Source organism: Octopus sinensis, linkage group LG8 (genome assembly GCF_006345805.1).
Source record: "Octopus sinensis linkage group LG8, ASM634580v1, whole genome shotgun sequence".
In the NCBI taxonomy this organism is placed as follows: domain Eukaryota; kingdom Metazoa; phylum Mollusca; class Cephalopoda; order Octopoda; family Octopodidae; genus Octopus; species Octopus sinensis.
Window position 1 is genome coordinate 80,571,208 of NC_043004.1, and position 15,949 is coordinate 80,587,156.

Below are 15,949 nucleotides of genomic sequence, written 5' to 3' on the forward strand. Positions count from 1 at the left end.
GGGCAGATGATATCGAGTGTATACTTATACCATTGTAGGTAATATCTGCTAATGTTACATAATTACAATAATTATACTCGTTCTTCCATGCAAATTTTGTGCTGCTTCATACAGAATAATAAAGGGAATGTTAATTTTTAAAAAAAATAAAATTAAAATATTTATTACATTGAAATAACATTAAATAAAACAAATTTCTCATTTGTACGTCTGCAATAAATATGTATGTTATCAATAACATTATTACTGTTTAACTATCAATGAATTACAAATATAACATTGCCAGTCATTGCTACCTATAGCAAAAGCAGGTTCTCAGCCTCTGAGTTGAACAGAATTCATAGGGCAAGATTTTCTACAGCCAGATATCTGTCCTGTCACCTATCTCATTTGTTTCCAATCAAGACTATATGTTCTTGTGAATGGACATTTTTCTTTTTTTTTTTGTCTGCAAGGGATTGAAAAAGAATTTCACTGTTTGTATGATAGTAACACTCACAATTACCACTTGATGTCAAGACATGGAAGCGCACACAAACACACACACGATAGGCATTTTCAGCTTCCATCTACCAAATGCACTCACGAGGATTTGGTTGGCCCAGGGCTATAGTAGAAGACACTCAAGGTACCATGCAGTGGAACTGAACCCGGAACAATGCCAGTGGAGCATAAAAAGAACATAGCACACTCTGTAGTTGGAATTCAGAAGAGCATCAAGCCATAGAAACCATGCCACAACAGACAGTTGGAATCTGTACACTTCCCTGCTGTCAAATTATGTCAAACCATCCAACTCATGCCAGCACAGAGAGCGGACGTTAAACGATGATGATGATGATGATGGTGGTGATGATGATATATGTATAGTTTTTTTGAAAATGAAAGTTTCTCTTTGTAACTTGAGTTTCGGGCCAGAGTGATCTTCAGGTGAAGCTAAATATTTTGCTTGAACATTACTTGAGACTTGATTTGTGAGTCAAACTTTCAGTTTCAATTAAAAAAAACCAAAACCATACCCCCTACAACATATTGAGCACTCCTCTTATTCATTCAACTTAATTGAAGTGGTGAGTGTGTGCACATATATATCTGTATACATATATATATATGTATATACACACGTGTCTGTATATATGTAGACGTGTATGTGTATATATATATATATATATATATATATATAAAAGCAATCTCTAAATCTCTTTAATGGTACTAAACATTGAAGATCTGTCTTAGATATCTTTTGATACACACATATCAAACACAAAAATGCGATATCTGTTTATCACCCGGGCCACCTAGTTTTGTTTATGCGCTCACAAAATAAACCTTATCTTTACCGCAACCCTGTCTAACATTACAATTAGCAAATGTCTTATGTTATATTTAGCCATTTCTCCCCAGTTGCTTTGTATAGTGGTTCGTTTTCTTCGTCTAACATTGCGTTTAGTTTCTGTCTAACTCTGTCGATATTTGCAGAATTTATTTAATAACGATTGCTATCGTACCTGGTTGGGTCTAATTTTGTATCAGATGAATACGATTCACTCTTTGTTTTTTTTTCTTGTTTGTTTGTTTGTTTCTCATGCAGCATATTTCTAAGTCTGTATGTAGCCTGTTCTATCACCATCTAATACTATGTTGTTACCCTTATTATTATTATTATTATTATTATTATTTCTTGTTATACTTTTGTTTTCTTTGCTGGTGTTGTTTTTCTAGTTGGTGTTATTATTACTATTATTACTACTACTTCTATTATTATTATTATTATTATTATTATTGTTATTATTATTATCATTTCTTGTTATACTGTTGTTTTCTTTGCTGGTGTTGTTTTTCTAGTTGTTACTACTACTATACTACTACTACTACTACTACTACTATTTTTATTAAATTCTACTGAAGTCAACTTTACCTTTCAGCCTTTTGGCGGGGTCAGTAAAAAGCTCCCGGCCAAGCACTGGAATCAGTGTAACCAACACATATGCCCTCTCTTGAAATTACTGGCTTTGTGCCAAAATGTGAAACCAATATTATTATTATTATTGTTGTTGTTAAAAAGGCAGCTGGCAGAATCATTCTTGCATTGAATAAAATGCTGAGCACCATTTCGTCCATCTTCATGTCCTGAGTTCAGATTCTGCCTTGGTCAACTTCGCATTTTTGTCCTTTCGTGGAATGATCACTTACACGTGATTGGTCTATAAATCAGCCAATCATCATGAGGCTGTGGTGGGATTTGGTTTTCTCAAGTATTTATTCTTGTGTCCTATAAAAAAAAAATCATCTTTGCTGTTCAATTACTCACAGAGTGTCAAAGGTGGTTGGCTAACAAACATGACCGTTCTCTTGCCAAGTAGACAATTCCGGACATTTGTGCAGACAATTGCTGGTTCTCAGACAGACCCATTCTGAACATTCACAGTTTCATAAGTAATTTCCTTTGGATGTGGCACTGTTCTTCGCTCTCTTTCTTTCCCCAACCCCTGCCATCAATTCTTTATGTCGTTCATTGTAAAAAAGCCAATATCAATTATTTTTTATTTCCAGCAATTAATACCAAAGTTAAATGTTTGTGAGTTTGCTTCAATTATTACTTATGCAAGTGACCCCTAATAGTGGGGGGAACCTTGTGAAAGAGGTAGACCCAGGAAGACATAGGATGAGGTGATGAATCATGATCTTTGGATGTTGGGTTGCATGGACAGGCAATGTGAAATGATTAAGACCTTTGGCAGTTTGCTGTGCTTAACAAGACACATCAAGCCAAGTGAAATCATAGTCTTAGTGGTAGTAGTAGTGGTGGTGGTGGTAGTAGTAGTAGTAGTAAAAGCAGCAGCTGTAGTGGTAGTGGAGAGAGGATCTGGAGGGAAATAAGATGATTTGGTAAATGTAGGAAGGTGTATAATGATAGTGTTGTTGTTGTTGGTGGTGGCGGTTGTGGCACATAAAAGGTACCTGTGACAGTGACTCATAAAACAACACCCGTGACAGTGATAGTGTCACACAAAAGACAACTGTTATGGCAGTGCGTAAAAGTCACCCACGTTGGTGACATTTAAAAGGCACCCAGTACACTCTGTGGAGTGGTTGACATTAAAAAAGGACATCCAGGTGCAGGAGCTAATCTGAAATCAGACTGGAGCCTGGTACAACTCTCTGGCTTACCAGTTCCAGCCGAGCCGTCTAACCCATACTAGCATGGAAAACGATGATGATTGCGCAGCTTCAACAGAAGCAGCCACAAGCATCCGACCACAATGGTGACACTCATTGTTAATCCTCACCAGATGACAAAGGCATCACCAGTTTTAGCCAATGCTCGCTCCTTCTGTCAGCTTTCACCTTGTTAGCAGAAGGTTGGCTGCATTAGAAAAGGTTTTTTTCGGGAACTTGTTAGTACGTTGTTGTTGGGATTATTTTGTGTGTTTTTTTAACTTTTTGTTTGTTTATTTGTGTCATTTATTTATTTATTTATTTTCTTGGCTGGTTGTCAATTCAAACAAACTCGAAACAAATTCCAGAGAGAGAGCAAAAGACAGCACCATGTCCTAATATGTGTGCAAAGCCAAATTGGTGTTTGGGTACAATGCATGTTATACTTGAGGATTCTGAGGGGGGAGGAGATATCTGAAGACATTTATCGTAACCTTCAAGTGTCTGATTTCAAAGACTAGGGAATGTGATAGCATATTGTGAGTGTGTCTGTCTGTTTGTCTCTCGCTCAACCCACCCTCTCTCTCTCTTTCTGTACTTGTGTGTGTGTATGCATGTATATATATATATATGAGAGGATGACAGTTCTTATGTGTTCCTGTTGTGTTTGTCGATATGTACATATATTATCATCATCATCATCCTTTAACGTCCGTTTTCCATGGTGGCGTGTGTATATATATATATATATATATATATATATATATATATATATACAAATTTGTGGTTTGGGCTTTAACTGCACTCTCTAGCATGTAAGGTGTCATGTTAAAGGTCACCTCTTTTGTGTATAAATACATACACTATTTTATGTATGTGTATATATATATATAGAGAGAGAGATAGATATATATACAGGGGGAGAATTCACAAAAATAAAACAAAATGACGAAGGCAGGTGGTGTAGACAACAAACAGATGTATTAGTATAACGCTAGGGAAGTGAAAAAGTCTTTAACGTTTTGAGCCCACGCTCTTCCACAGAAAGGAACAAAGAGAGAAAATATATAATGTGTAGTGGCTAGCGATCCATCAGGTCGAATATATATATGTGTGTGTTTGTGTGTGTGTATATATATATATATATACACACACACATATACATGTACATATGTACATACATACAATTATAAGTGTACATAGATATATATATTACATATATACACATACACATATACATGATGAGTTCCTTTCAGCTTTTACCTACCAAATCTACTCACAAAACTGTTTACTCGTGCTTATAGTAGAAAACAATTGTACAAGATACTCTATGATGAGATTGAACCTGATGTCACAGTTAGGGAAGCTAACTTTCTAACCATACACCTGCGCTTGTGCATGCACATATATACATGTATATATAACTGCACATGGATTGTTGGCGATTTTACCTTATATTTCCTTCTTTCTCTTTGGACCTTTGTCTTTCCGACAAAGAGCTATGCTTGAAACGTTAGCAACTCTCTCCTTTCACCAAGTGTCAAATTAATATATATCTTGTGCACATCTCCATGTCCATTTTATCTGGGTTTAAAAAAAAAATTTTTTTTGTTTATTTGAATTGACTATACATACATACATACATATATATGTGCACACACACACTTATATATGCGTGTATTAGGAGCAATTGTGTTAGTATGCAACAACTACATACAGTTATATATTTACATTACATACACTGTAAATATCAAACATATGTATAATGTGTGTGTGCATGCATATATATATATACACATATACTTATATATATATATGTACATACATAAATACATGTGCACATACACACACAGTTGCATATACATATTACATGTGCATGCATTCATGCATAGTACTACACATGTAAATCATAATTTACATCTTGCAGAACCCAGCCTTACTTCATGTTTACCATTTTCAGTTTTACATTCTTCAAATCCCATGTGGAATAGTTTCAAGGATTTCTGTTCTTTGTTGTTGTTTTTTCATTTCCTAGCAGAGAAATGGTTTTTAATCTTCCAACTCTAAAGTTGGAACTATATTAACAGCACTGACCTTCAAAGGACGAATTGTGAAGTAGTGTAATAAGCTTCCTCTTCTTAGAAGAGGATTTTCCCTCATAAACAGCATCACCAAATCTCTGCTGTGTTCTTTAGATCTTCTGCGCCACAAAGTTAAACCTTGTTTTTCTTTATTTAATTTTTGGGAAAATTGGGGTGGGAGTTCTTCGACATTATTATTTTCCATAGAGGAGGAACCTCTGGAGTGGAAGCCATGTAAGGATTGAAAAGAGGAAGCAAACAAATTGCTAAAATTAAGATGGGTTTAAGGATTTTCTTTCTATTAATTTATCCTTTTCCTTCTGCTTGTTTCAGTCATCAGACTGTGGCCATACTGGGGCACTGCCTCAAAGAATTTTTTGTAAAACAAGGAGTCGACCCTAGTACTTATTTTTATATCAAGTCTGGAACTTATTCTGTCAGTCTTTTTTGCTGAACCACTAAGTGACATGGAGAAAAATACACCAACTTCAGTTGTGAAGCAGTGATGAGAGGCAAACACACTGATACACACACACACAAAGATATATGTATACATATGACAGGCTTCTTTTAGTTTCCTTCTCTTAAATCGGAGCCTGGTGCAGCCTTCCAGCTTGCCAGCCCTGGTCAAACCCTCCAACCCATGCCAGCATGGACAACAGATGTTAAATGATGATGATGAAATCCACTCTCAAGGCTTTGGTCAGCCTAGCTGAGATGTCTTGCTTTAGACAAGATACTTGGCTACTCTACATTTAATTAAGGGTGGGTAGAATGACCACTCTCATTCAGGAGCAGGTAATTCAGTGGGTCAAACAACTGAATCTTCATCACTGAACACTGTGTCTACTTTCTTAAGGGTACATGTCATTTTGACTGTCATAATTTAATGTCCATTTCAGATGTCAAATACCGTGTGTTGGACAGTTTGACGGGATCTAATGAACCCCAGGGCTACATCAAACCCCAAAGTCAGCTTTAGTATGACTTGTATGGCTTGATGCCCACCTGCCTAACACCAACCACTCTACTGAGTGTTTTGGGTGCTTTTCCTGTGGCACCAGCACTAGTGAGGTCACCATGCAACATAGAAGAACAAAAAAAGGGGGAAATTCCTCATGACTCAGTGTGGATGTGGGGGTAGCTGAGACAGTGGAAAAGTAATTTTTATGCCAAGAACTAGCTGAAGTGTATTGCTTTAACGAATATACATCGCTACCCTGCATTTATATATTGGTAATTTAATTGATTAAACAACTGGATTTTCATCGCTGAACGACAGTGTGCCACAACCATTTCTTTCTTAACCATTTCTTTTTTCATATTTTATTTTATTCCTCTCAGACTCAGGGTGGAGGAGCAATATCTATAAAGTCAGAACTCTTCTTCCTTTATGGAAATTAATCTTCGTTATTGAAAGAAATCATCATGAAAGTTCTTTAACCTCAATCATGGTTCTTTTCTGTCTTTTTTTTTTTTGGTAACATATTGGCACTCTTTGTTTATTTTTCTTTTATTTCTTGGTACTACTATATTGGCACAACCGACCAACAATAAAAACTATTCACTTCTTTTATTCAATAAAGGTTCCATTGGACAAAACTTCATATTGGTTTTATTTCAGTTTCTTAGTTTATTTATTCTTTTTTTTTCGTTTCTCCTCACCCTCTCAGAGATAGATTGTGTATACATGGATATACATACCTCTGTGTGTGTGTGTGTATAAAGAGAGAGAAAGATGCACACACATATATATGTATGTGTGTGTATGTGTGAATAAAAAGATAGATATACATAGATATTGATGTATGTATACAGATATATTTGTATGTATGGGTCTGTGTGCATATATATGCATGTGTGTATATATATGTAAAGAGTGAGAAACATGCATATACACCTATATATACATACATACATACATATGTGTGTGTGTGTATATTCATATATATATATGTGTGTGTGTGTGTATTCATATATATATATATATATGTATATTTATATATACATACATACACACACACATGCAGACACACACACACACACACACACACACAGATATTTCATATTTCCAAAAGTCTTTTGCACCATTATTGAAAAGTCTGCAGGGTGTTAGTATTGATATAAGGACTGGAAAATGCTGTTGTACATTGATTTTCGTTTCGGTCTTTACAGCATTACGCTGAATGCATTACTACAAAGAGGGTAGATATGATACAACATTGACATTAAATATTTTACACTAGTTAGTTGCCAACCTCTGCATGCCAAGTTCAAATCTTGCTGGAAGACCTGAAGACCTTTTTTTTTTTTTTATTTTGTGATTATACCAGGAAGTGCATTCAAGGGTTGTACAACCTCAGTACTTTGTTACTTATTTGGGCCATTATGATGAAAGTTGAAGTAAAACCATTTTTTAAAGATTTTGTTTGTTTTTTTTAGAATATCGATTGGCATTAGGAAGGGCATCCTGTCATAGAAACCATGCCAAACCAGACTGGAACTTGGTGAAGCTCTCTGGCTTACCAGTTTCAGTCGACCTGTCCAACCCATACCAGCATGGGAAGCAGGTGCTAAAGAGTCGTAGTGGTGGTGGTGGTGGTGATGATGATGATCAGGGTAATGGTGATGGATGATGCTGTGCTGATGATGATGATCAGGGTGATCTATAACATTCACCATATACCAATATGTAAAATATACTGTCGTTGTTGTCATCAGCATCATCATCATCATCATCAGTTAACATCTGTTTTCCATGCTGGCATGGGTTGGACGGTTTCACTGGTACTGGCAAGTCTGAAGACTCTGCTGCCTGCCTTGGCTTGGTTTTTACCGCTTGGTGCCCTTCCTAATGCCAACCACTTTACAGGGTGTACAAAAGGGGCCTTTTACATAGCATTGGCTTGTTAGTGAGGTCGCTAACAAGCAACTCACAGAACAAGACCCCTTAACTGGAGTAGGGGTGGGGGATTAAAGAAATGAGGGAACAAAAAATGTGTCTTACATCACACCAGGTTAAGGGGACAATTGTGACCACTGACCATTGTTGTCCAGCATTCTTTGAAATTTCAAGGTCAATCTAAATAAACACCACAAGGTCTTTTAGGCTGCTCTGGAGAAATCCAGAGAAATCAGTAGTTGATATTCTCAGGTGAAATTAAGGCGATGAGCTAGAAGATTCTTAATGTGAATTTGTGTGTTGAAACAAATTTTGTTTATACCAGTGCATGTGTTAATTATATTGGGATAATGACACAACAAAATTTTTATTATTCTAATTATTTTTTTTCTTTTCTTCAACAGATGATGTTTTGGCCCTGATTAAAAATTCAGAAAAAAATACTATGGGTCACTTGAGCGAGATTTACCGAATCCCTTGGAGTGAGCACCACAAACCAGTGAACAAGCTTTTTGCAAGTTTGTTTGATTACGTGAAGCAGGGACAAGTTGAAATTCCCATCATTGTAAACGAATTCTTCGACCAGCTCTTGCCTCTTGTTTTCCGATATGCTGTCAATGATCCAACGGTGACCAACTACAAAGAATCACTCAACGATTGCCTCATCAAGTTGCGTCGTCATTTGCACCCACAACCGTTTGGTACCTTCTCTCGTAAAATGGCTCACGAGCTCTCCACAGTCCTCTGGGCTGCCAGATCCTACCTTCACGCTCTCTCTGTAGTTTCTGACACCATAAACGCAACAAACCACCTGGATACAGAAGAAACCTGCAAGAAAGGAATTACCCAGATGTTGTTCTGTTCTCAATGCAAGGGCCATGTCGGTGTGAAACCTTGCAAGGATTTCTGCCAGGATGTCATGCACAGTTGCTTCAGCAAACAAATGGAAGTCAGCTATGAGTGGGATGAAATTGTTCGGTTGTTGCGCCAACTTACTCGCTACATGGTTGGACCAAGTGGTTTGGAATCTGTACTCAAAAATATCGACAGGGTTATTTCCGATGGCATTATGAATGCAATGGACAAAGCGCCGGAATTCACCCCAACGGTAAGTTTCATAATGTTCCTATTTTTCCCATTCCATTCCTACTTCTTTGGGTCTCTGGTCCTCCCTGTCCTGATCTATAATTATGAGATTTGGACACTGTCCAGGGCCCTTAGGAGCCCCTTGTACTCCTTTGGTACAAGGAAGCTGTGCAGGATTATCATTTACCATTTACGCAGAAACTGGGAAGCATCCTATTACTTAGGTGATTCAGGAATGCCTGCTCAGAGTTCTTGGCCATGTTGCTCAGTTTTCCAAGTTAGAATCTGATTACCATTTTCTCTTCACTGAATATCTGGATGGGTTGATGGCTTGTTTTAGTCAACAATGTGCCACCTGTTCATGACAGATGAAGGATAATCTCCATGAAGATGGAGACTGACTGGGACTCTGCTGGACAGGCCAACTGGGAGGTGTCGGGACATGCTTCATTGCATGTGTCATGCATCAATGCACTGCAAAAACATATGACCCCATCCCTGACCCCATCTCTTGACTCCATAAAAATGGTTGAACAAATAAGGTGCTGGGTGAACTACCTACTCACAGATGGGAGGTTTCACATCCAATACTGGATATATTTTGCACCCCTTTTCTTCATATGTAACTCTCAGAAAAAATTGTGCATGCAACTAAAGTGTAGAACTCTCTTTCAAATTTAAGCTTTTCTGTTTTTATTCTAAATATATTGATTCAGATTAATTAACCTGTAAAATGTAATTAACCTGTCAAATGTAATGTTTATTTATTTATTCATATTGTTTTAAGTTAATCATGCATTATCTCATAGCTTTGAGATTTCAATTATGTGATTGTTTATTTTTTAGAAAGACATTGTCAGGTAGGTGTGAGAGGCTAAACCTAGCTGGTTTGAACACAAAACGGGTAGAACATGTAGGCTGGATACAGCCTGTTTAAAAACTAAACGGTTATTTTAGCTGATCATGTATATACACACGAGTCTCTCTCATCTGGATTCACTGCAATGTAATTATGTATTGGAGTTTAACGTCTTATTAATTGATTGCGTGATTACTATGGATTCATTCTTTGATGCTTATGCACCTGTTCTCTTCACTAGTAAAAGTCAATATGTCAGGCTAATGACTCACTATTTTGTCATAGCACAGATGTAACCCTATGAGTTCTTGTGATTTCGTATTTCATCTCCAGGGCCAAAATTGGTTCCCCCATCCCTGACTTGAGTATTGCTTCTATAGTTCAACTCTCTGTAGTCTTGCAGTGTAATGGTGTGCAATTTTCTTTTGGGTATATTTACTTTTTACAGAGTGCAACAAAAAGTCCTCCTGGATTTAAAATTTCTGGTAAATGTTTAACCCTTTAGCGTTCAGATTATTCAATCAAACATAATGCCTATTAATTCCCATTGATTTGAATTAATCATGCATTATCTCATATCTTCAAGATCTCAATGGTGTAATTACTTAACGTAGAATAACATTGTAGGGTAGGTGTGAGAGCCTGGATCTGATCAGTTTGAACATAAAACAGATTAACTATTTTGACTGGATATGGCCGGTTTAAATACTAAAAGGTTAAACAGTAAGCACACAAGTATGTCCCAGTTCCAGTCATGTTGGGAACTGAAAAAAATAAAAGAAATAAAATGGTGAAGCATGTGCTCTATAAAGACATCTTTACTGCATATCTGACTTAACTAGCGCCACAACAATGGCTCTATACAATATGGGAAATTTTTCTGCCACACTTTATGTATGTTTATACACTTTTATAAGCTTAGCTTGTTGGGTTCGGCATTTATCAGTTTTTGAATAACTTTAGCAGTAGTCACCCTGGTACTAAAAGCTGTCTAGAAACTTTGGGTTTCATGAAACCAAAACGTTTTTTGGTTATGCTTAAATCATCTGTATTTGGCCCCTTGGGGTAGTAAAGAAATAGGTACACGTGTCTATGGAGTACTCAGCCACTTGCACATCAATCTCATGGACAGGCTGTTCCATTGATTGGATCAACTGGAATCACATGCCGCAACTGAGAGATTTTCAGTTTAACAATATTCCCATTAATTACAGGTCTCACCACTCATCGCTATAGATCTTGATTAATGCCTAATTAATTTACTAGTTCCATCTTCGTTATACTCTCGGCCAATTGCTTATCAAGCCAATTTCTCAACCACTATGACTTGGAAGCTTCTCCATGGCTATCTTTTATAAAGTTTCTGTTAAACAAGATTCTGCTTTAACAAGCATGTCTTTCATACGCATGTACATGTGTGCACACGTGCACGCGTCCACATGTGTGTGTGTGTGTGTGTGTGTGTGTGAAGTACAGTTTACACTGAAAGGTAGTGAGCTGGCAGAAACGTTAGCAGACCGGGCAAAATGTTTAAGCGGTATTTTGTTCTGAGTTCAAATTCCGCTGAGGTCGAATTCACTTTTCATCCTTTCGGGGTCGATAAATTAAGTACCAGTTACGCACTGAGGTCGATGTAATCGACTTAATTCATTTGTCTGTCCTTGTTTGTCCCTTGTGGGTAGTAAAGAAATAGGTATTTTGTCTGCCGTGACGTTCTGAGTTCAAATTCCGCCCAGGTCGACTTCGCCTTTCATCCTTTCGGGGTCGATAAATTAAGTACCAGTTACACACTGGGGTCGATGTAATCGACTTAATCCCTTTGTCTGTCCTTGTTTGTCCCCTCTGTGTTTAGCCCCTTGTGGGTAGTAAAGAAATAGGTACATTTTACACTACATGCATATGTGACAGAGAGAGAGAGAGAGAGAGAGAGAAAGAAAACAGTAGAGAGAGTTGTCAAGTTAGTTTTTAATTAGGTTTACACTTTAAAGCCAAGTTATTCAATATACACTTATTGTTTTTAAAAACACTAATTAAAAGTATTAATTAAAAGTATTGCTTAAAAGCATTATATCTGGCACATTACATAAACAGCAATGCAATTTCATAATTTCGATTGTATGGAGTTTATGGCACTTAGGATAATATTATTGTTAGAACCAGAAATGAAGTCAAAGATGTGAGGCTGAAGCAGCCATTTTCACATGGGTCGTTCACAATGGTTTCTCAACAAAAGAACATAATGATAAGCATTCTCTTTTACTTGTTTCAGTCCTTTGACTGTGGCCATGCTGGAGCACCACCTTTAGTTGAGCAAACCGACCCCAGGACTTATTCTTTGTAAGCCTAGTACTCATTCTATTGGTCTCTTTTGCCGAACTGTTAAGTTACGGGGACGTAAACACACCACCATCGGTTGTCAAGCGATGTTGGGGAGACAAACACAGACACACAAATATATACACATACACATGCATATATATATACACACACACACATACATATATATATATATATATATATATTATATATATATATATATATAATATATATATATACATACATATGGGCTTCTTTCAGTCCGTCTGCCAAAACCACTCACAAGGCTTTGGTCGACCTGAGACTATAGTAGAAGACACTTCCCCAAGGTGTCACACAGTGGGACTGAACCCAGAACCATGTGGTTGGTAAGCAAGCTACTTACCACACAGCCGCTCTTCGTCCTTTCATTTCATATTTCAAATAAATATTCAGACTGAATTTTCAAACATAACCGGGCTCATGTTACCACCTGATGATCAGAAAGGAGTAACTCTGAGTACTGTGAATCGGAGCACCTTGCTAACAATTCTGCCATTTTGCTGCATTCATAACCATCATCATCATCATCATCATCATCGCCATTGTCTTTGGCGTTTAACGTCCGCTTTCCATGCTGGCATGGGTTGGATGGTTTGGCTGGGGACTGCTGAGCCAGAAGGCTGCACCAGGCTCCAATCTTGATCTAGCAATGCTTCTACAGCTGGATGCCTTTCCTAATGCCAACCACTCCAAGAGTGTAGTGAGTGTTTTTAAGTGCCACCGGCACGAGGACCTGTCAGGCACTACTGGCAACAACCATGCTCAAAAGGTGGTTTTTATGTGCCACCTGCATGGGTGCCAGTCCGGTGGCACTGGCAACGACCACACTCAAATGTTGTTTTCCATGTCCCAGCGGCACATGTTCCAGCAAGGTGAAATTTAATAATAATAATAATAATAATAATAATAATGGTTTCAAATTTTGGCACAAGGCCAGTACTTCAGGGGTGGAGGGTAGGTCGATCACATTGACCCCAGTATGCAACTGGTATTTACTTTATCAGTCTTGAAATGATGAAAGGCAAATTCAGTGATAATGGTGATATAGAATGAGTGAAATAATACAAAACACAACAAAACAAAAAAAAATTGTTTTAAATAAAATGAAAAAACAAAAAAAGGTAAATAAAGCTTTTCACCATTCCAGCAGACTTTTCTGTAAGAGTCTTAACTGATTTCTTGCTTTTGTATCAAAGCTTTTAACAAACTGGGAAGCCAGATTGTATGTTGCAAGGAAAATAAAAATAAAAATAAAAATAAAAGGAATAAATTTACACAACTAGAAAAGAAAAAAAGAAGGCTGTAAAAAAAATTATAGAAATTAAACAAAATCCTTACCCACTCCTCCCCCGGCCCACCCCCTGTCCTTCCTGTTAACTTCATAACCACTAAACACCTCTCTCTCTCTCTGTCTTTCTCTTTTTTGCTCTCTCACCTCTCATTTTCTCTCTCTCTCTTTGCTCTTTCTCTCTCTGTCTCTCTCTCTCTCTCTCTGCCTCTCCCTTTTTCCTTTGTCTTCCTTCATCTTTTGCTCTTTCTTGCCCTCTCTTTCTCCTCTCTTCCACTCTTTTCTCACCATCTCTCCCACTTCTCCCTTCTCTCTCTTTCTTTGCTCTGCTCTCTCTCTCCCTCTCTTTTGCCCTCTGTCTCTCTGTCTCACTCTCTCTTTTCTGCCTTTCTCTCACACTTACTCTCTCTTTATCTCCTCTCGTTACTCTCTCCTTTCCTCTCTCCTTCTTCCTCCCTTACTGTCTCTCTCCCCATCACTCTCTCACTTCCCCTCTCTCTCTCCCCTTCTTTGTCCCTTATTGTCTCTCTTTCCCATCACTCTCTCCCTCTCATCTTCCTCTCTTACTATCTCTGTCTTCCTCTCTCTTCCTCTCACCACTACTCAATAGCTAACAGTTACTTCTCAACAACACCTACCTATTAACAAGGTTCTTAGTATTTCTACGCTTGTGTGTGTGTGTGTGTGTGTGTGTCTCTGTGTGTGTGTGTGAGTGTGTGTTATCTATACAGATATCTCTGCGTGCATGCATACATGCTTGTGTGCGTGTGTTTATATATCTGCATATATATATATATGTTCTTGTGTGTGTATGGTTATGTGTAACCACACTGGTATCAGGTTTATGTTTAAATGTATATACAAATGCTTTTTTCCCCATCTTTTTTACCTATTTGTGCCCGTGTGTGTGTGTGTGTGTGTATATGTATATATATATATATATATATATATATATATATATATATATATATATATATATATATATATATGTATGTGTATATATATGTGTGTATGTGTATATATATGTGTGTGTATGTGTATAACCTACAATTTTTAGAAGTATATATTATATATTGAGAATGTATTATTTGTATAGGTCTTATATTTATATAACAGTCTATTCCTGTTAGAATTCACTATATGTGTGTGTGTGTGTGTGTATGTATGTGTGTGTGTGCACACACATTTGTAAGAGAGAAACTGAGGAATATATATACCAATGTGTTTATATATGAGGGAATATTGTATTTGTTTGTGTGGGTATATTTATAAGCCTACACAAATGCATCTATGCATACATGCATATCTATACATATATGTGTGTGTTTGTATATATATATATATACACACACATACACACATGCATGCGTACAAGAAACCAGAGGTGTGTGTATGTATATGTGTATATATGTGTATATTATATATAATATATGTATGTGTATATATATATATGTGTGTGTATCATCATCATCATCATCATGTGTGTGTGTATATATATATATATATGTGTGTGTATATATATATATATATATGTCTGTATATATATATGTATATATATATATATATGTTTGTGTGTGTGTGTATGTGTATATATGTGTGTGTGTGTATGTGTATATATGTGCGTACAGGCACACACAAAGTGGTGAGAACAAGACTTTCATTCGAAACACCTTCATATTGTCGTCTTCCTTTCTCATTACCGCTGTTTCCCCTCCAGTTCTTCATCCTCTCTTTCCCTTTTCTCACCCTAATACTAGCACACACACACACTCTCCCTCCCCCCCTTCTCTCTCTCTCTCTCTACAGATCTGTTTAAAAGCAAGCAGCAGCTTTGCCAGTCAGTTCCTTATAAGTTAGAATTCCATACCACTGCTAGAGTGGAGATGTACACAGATGCTGCTGTTACTGACGACGATGATGGTGGTGATGGTGATGATGATGATGGCAGTGGTGGAGAGAGTTGTGATGGTGGTGGTGGTGGTGGTGGTGGTTAGAGCAGTAGAGGTGTGAGTAGTGTTTCCAATGATGGTGGTACTTGTGGTGGTGGTGGTAGTTCTGATTATGGTTGATGATGACAATGGTAGTTGTGGTGATGGTGGCTTCGGAAGTGCTGAGCAATGATGGTAACCAAAATGATGATGATGATAGCGCTGGTGGTGGTGGTGATGGTGGCAGCAGTGGGGATGGTGGTGAGGGTGATGATGATGATGACGACG

General features: G+C 37.3%; 1 protein-coding gene across 1 annotated transcript in view; it reads left to right on the forward strand.

Annotated features, from left to right (window-relative positions):
- Window positions 1-15,949, forward strand: part of LOC115215034 (glypican-3) — a 390,560-nt gene that overhangs the window by 175,506 nt on the left and 199,105 nt on the right. The window contains exon 3 of the mRNA XM_029784165.2: window positions 8,547-9,250. Coding sequence (XP_029640025.1) covers window positions 8,547-9,250 — 704 coding nt within the window. The remainder of the gene's footprint in view (window positions 1-8,546; window positions 9,251-15,949) is intronic.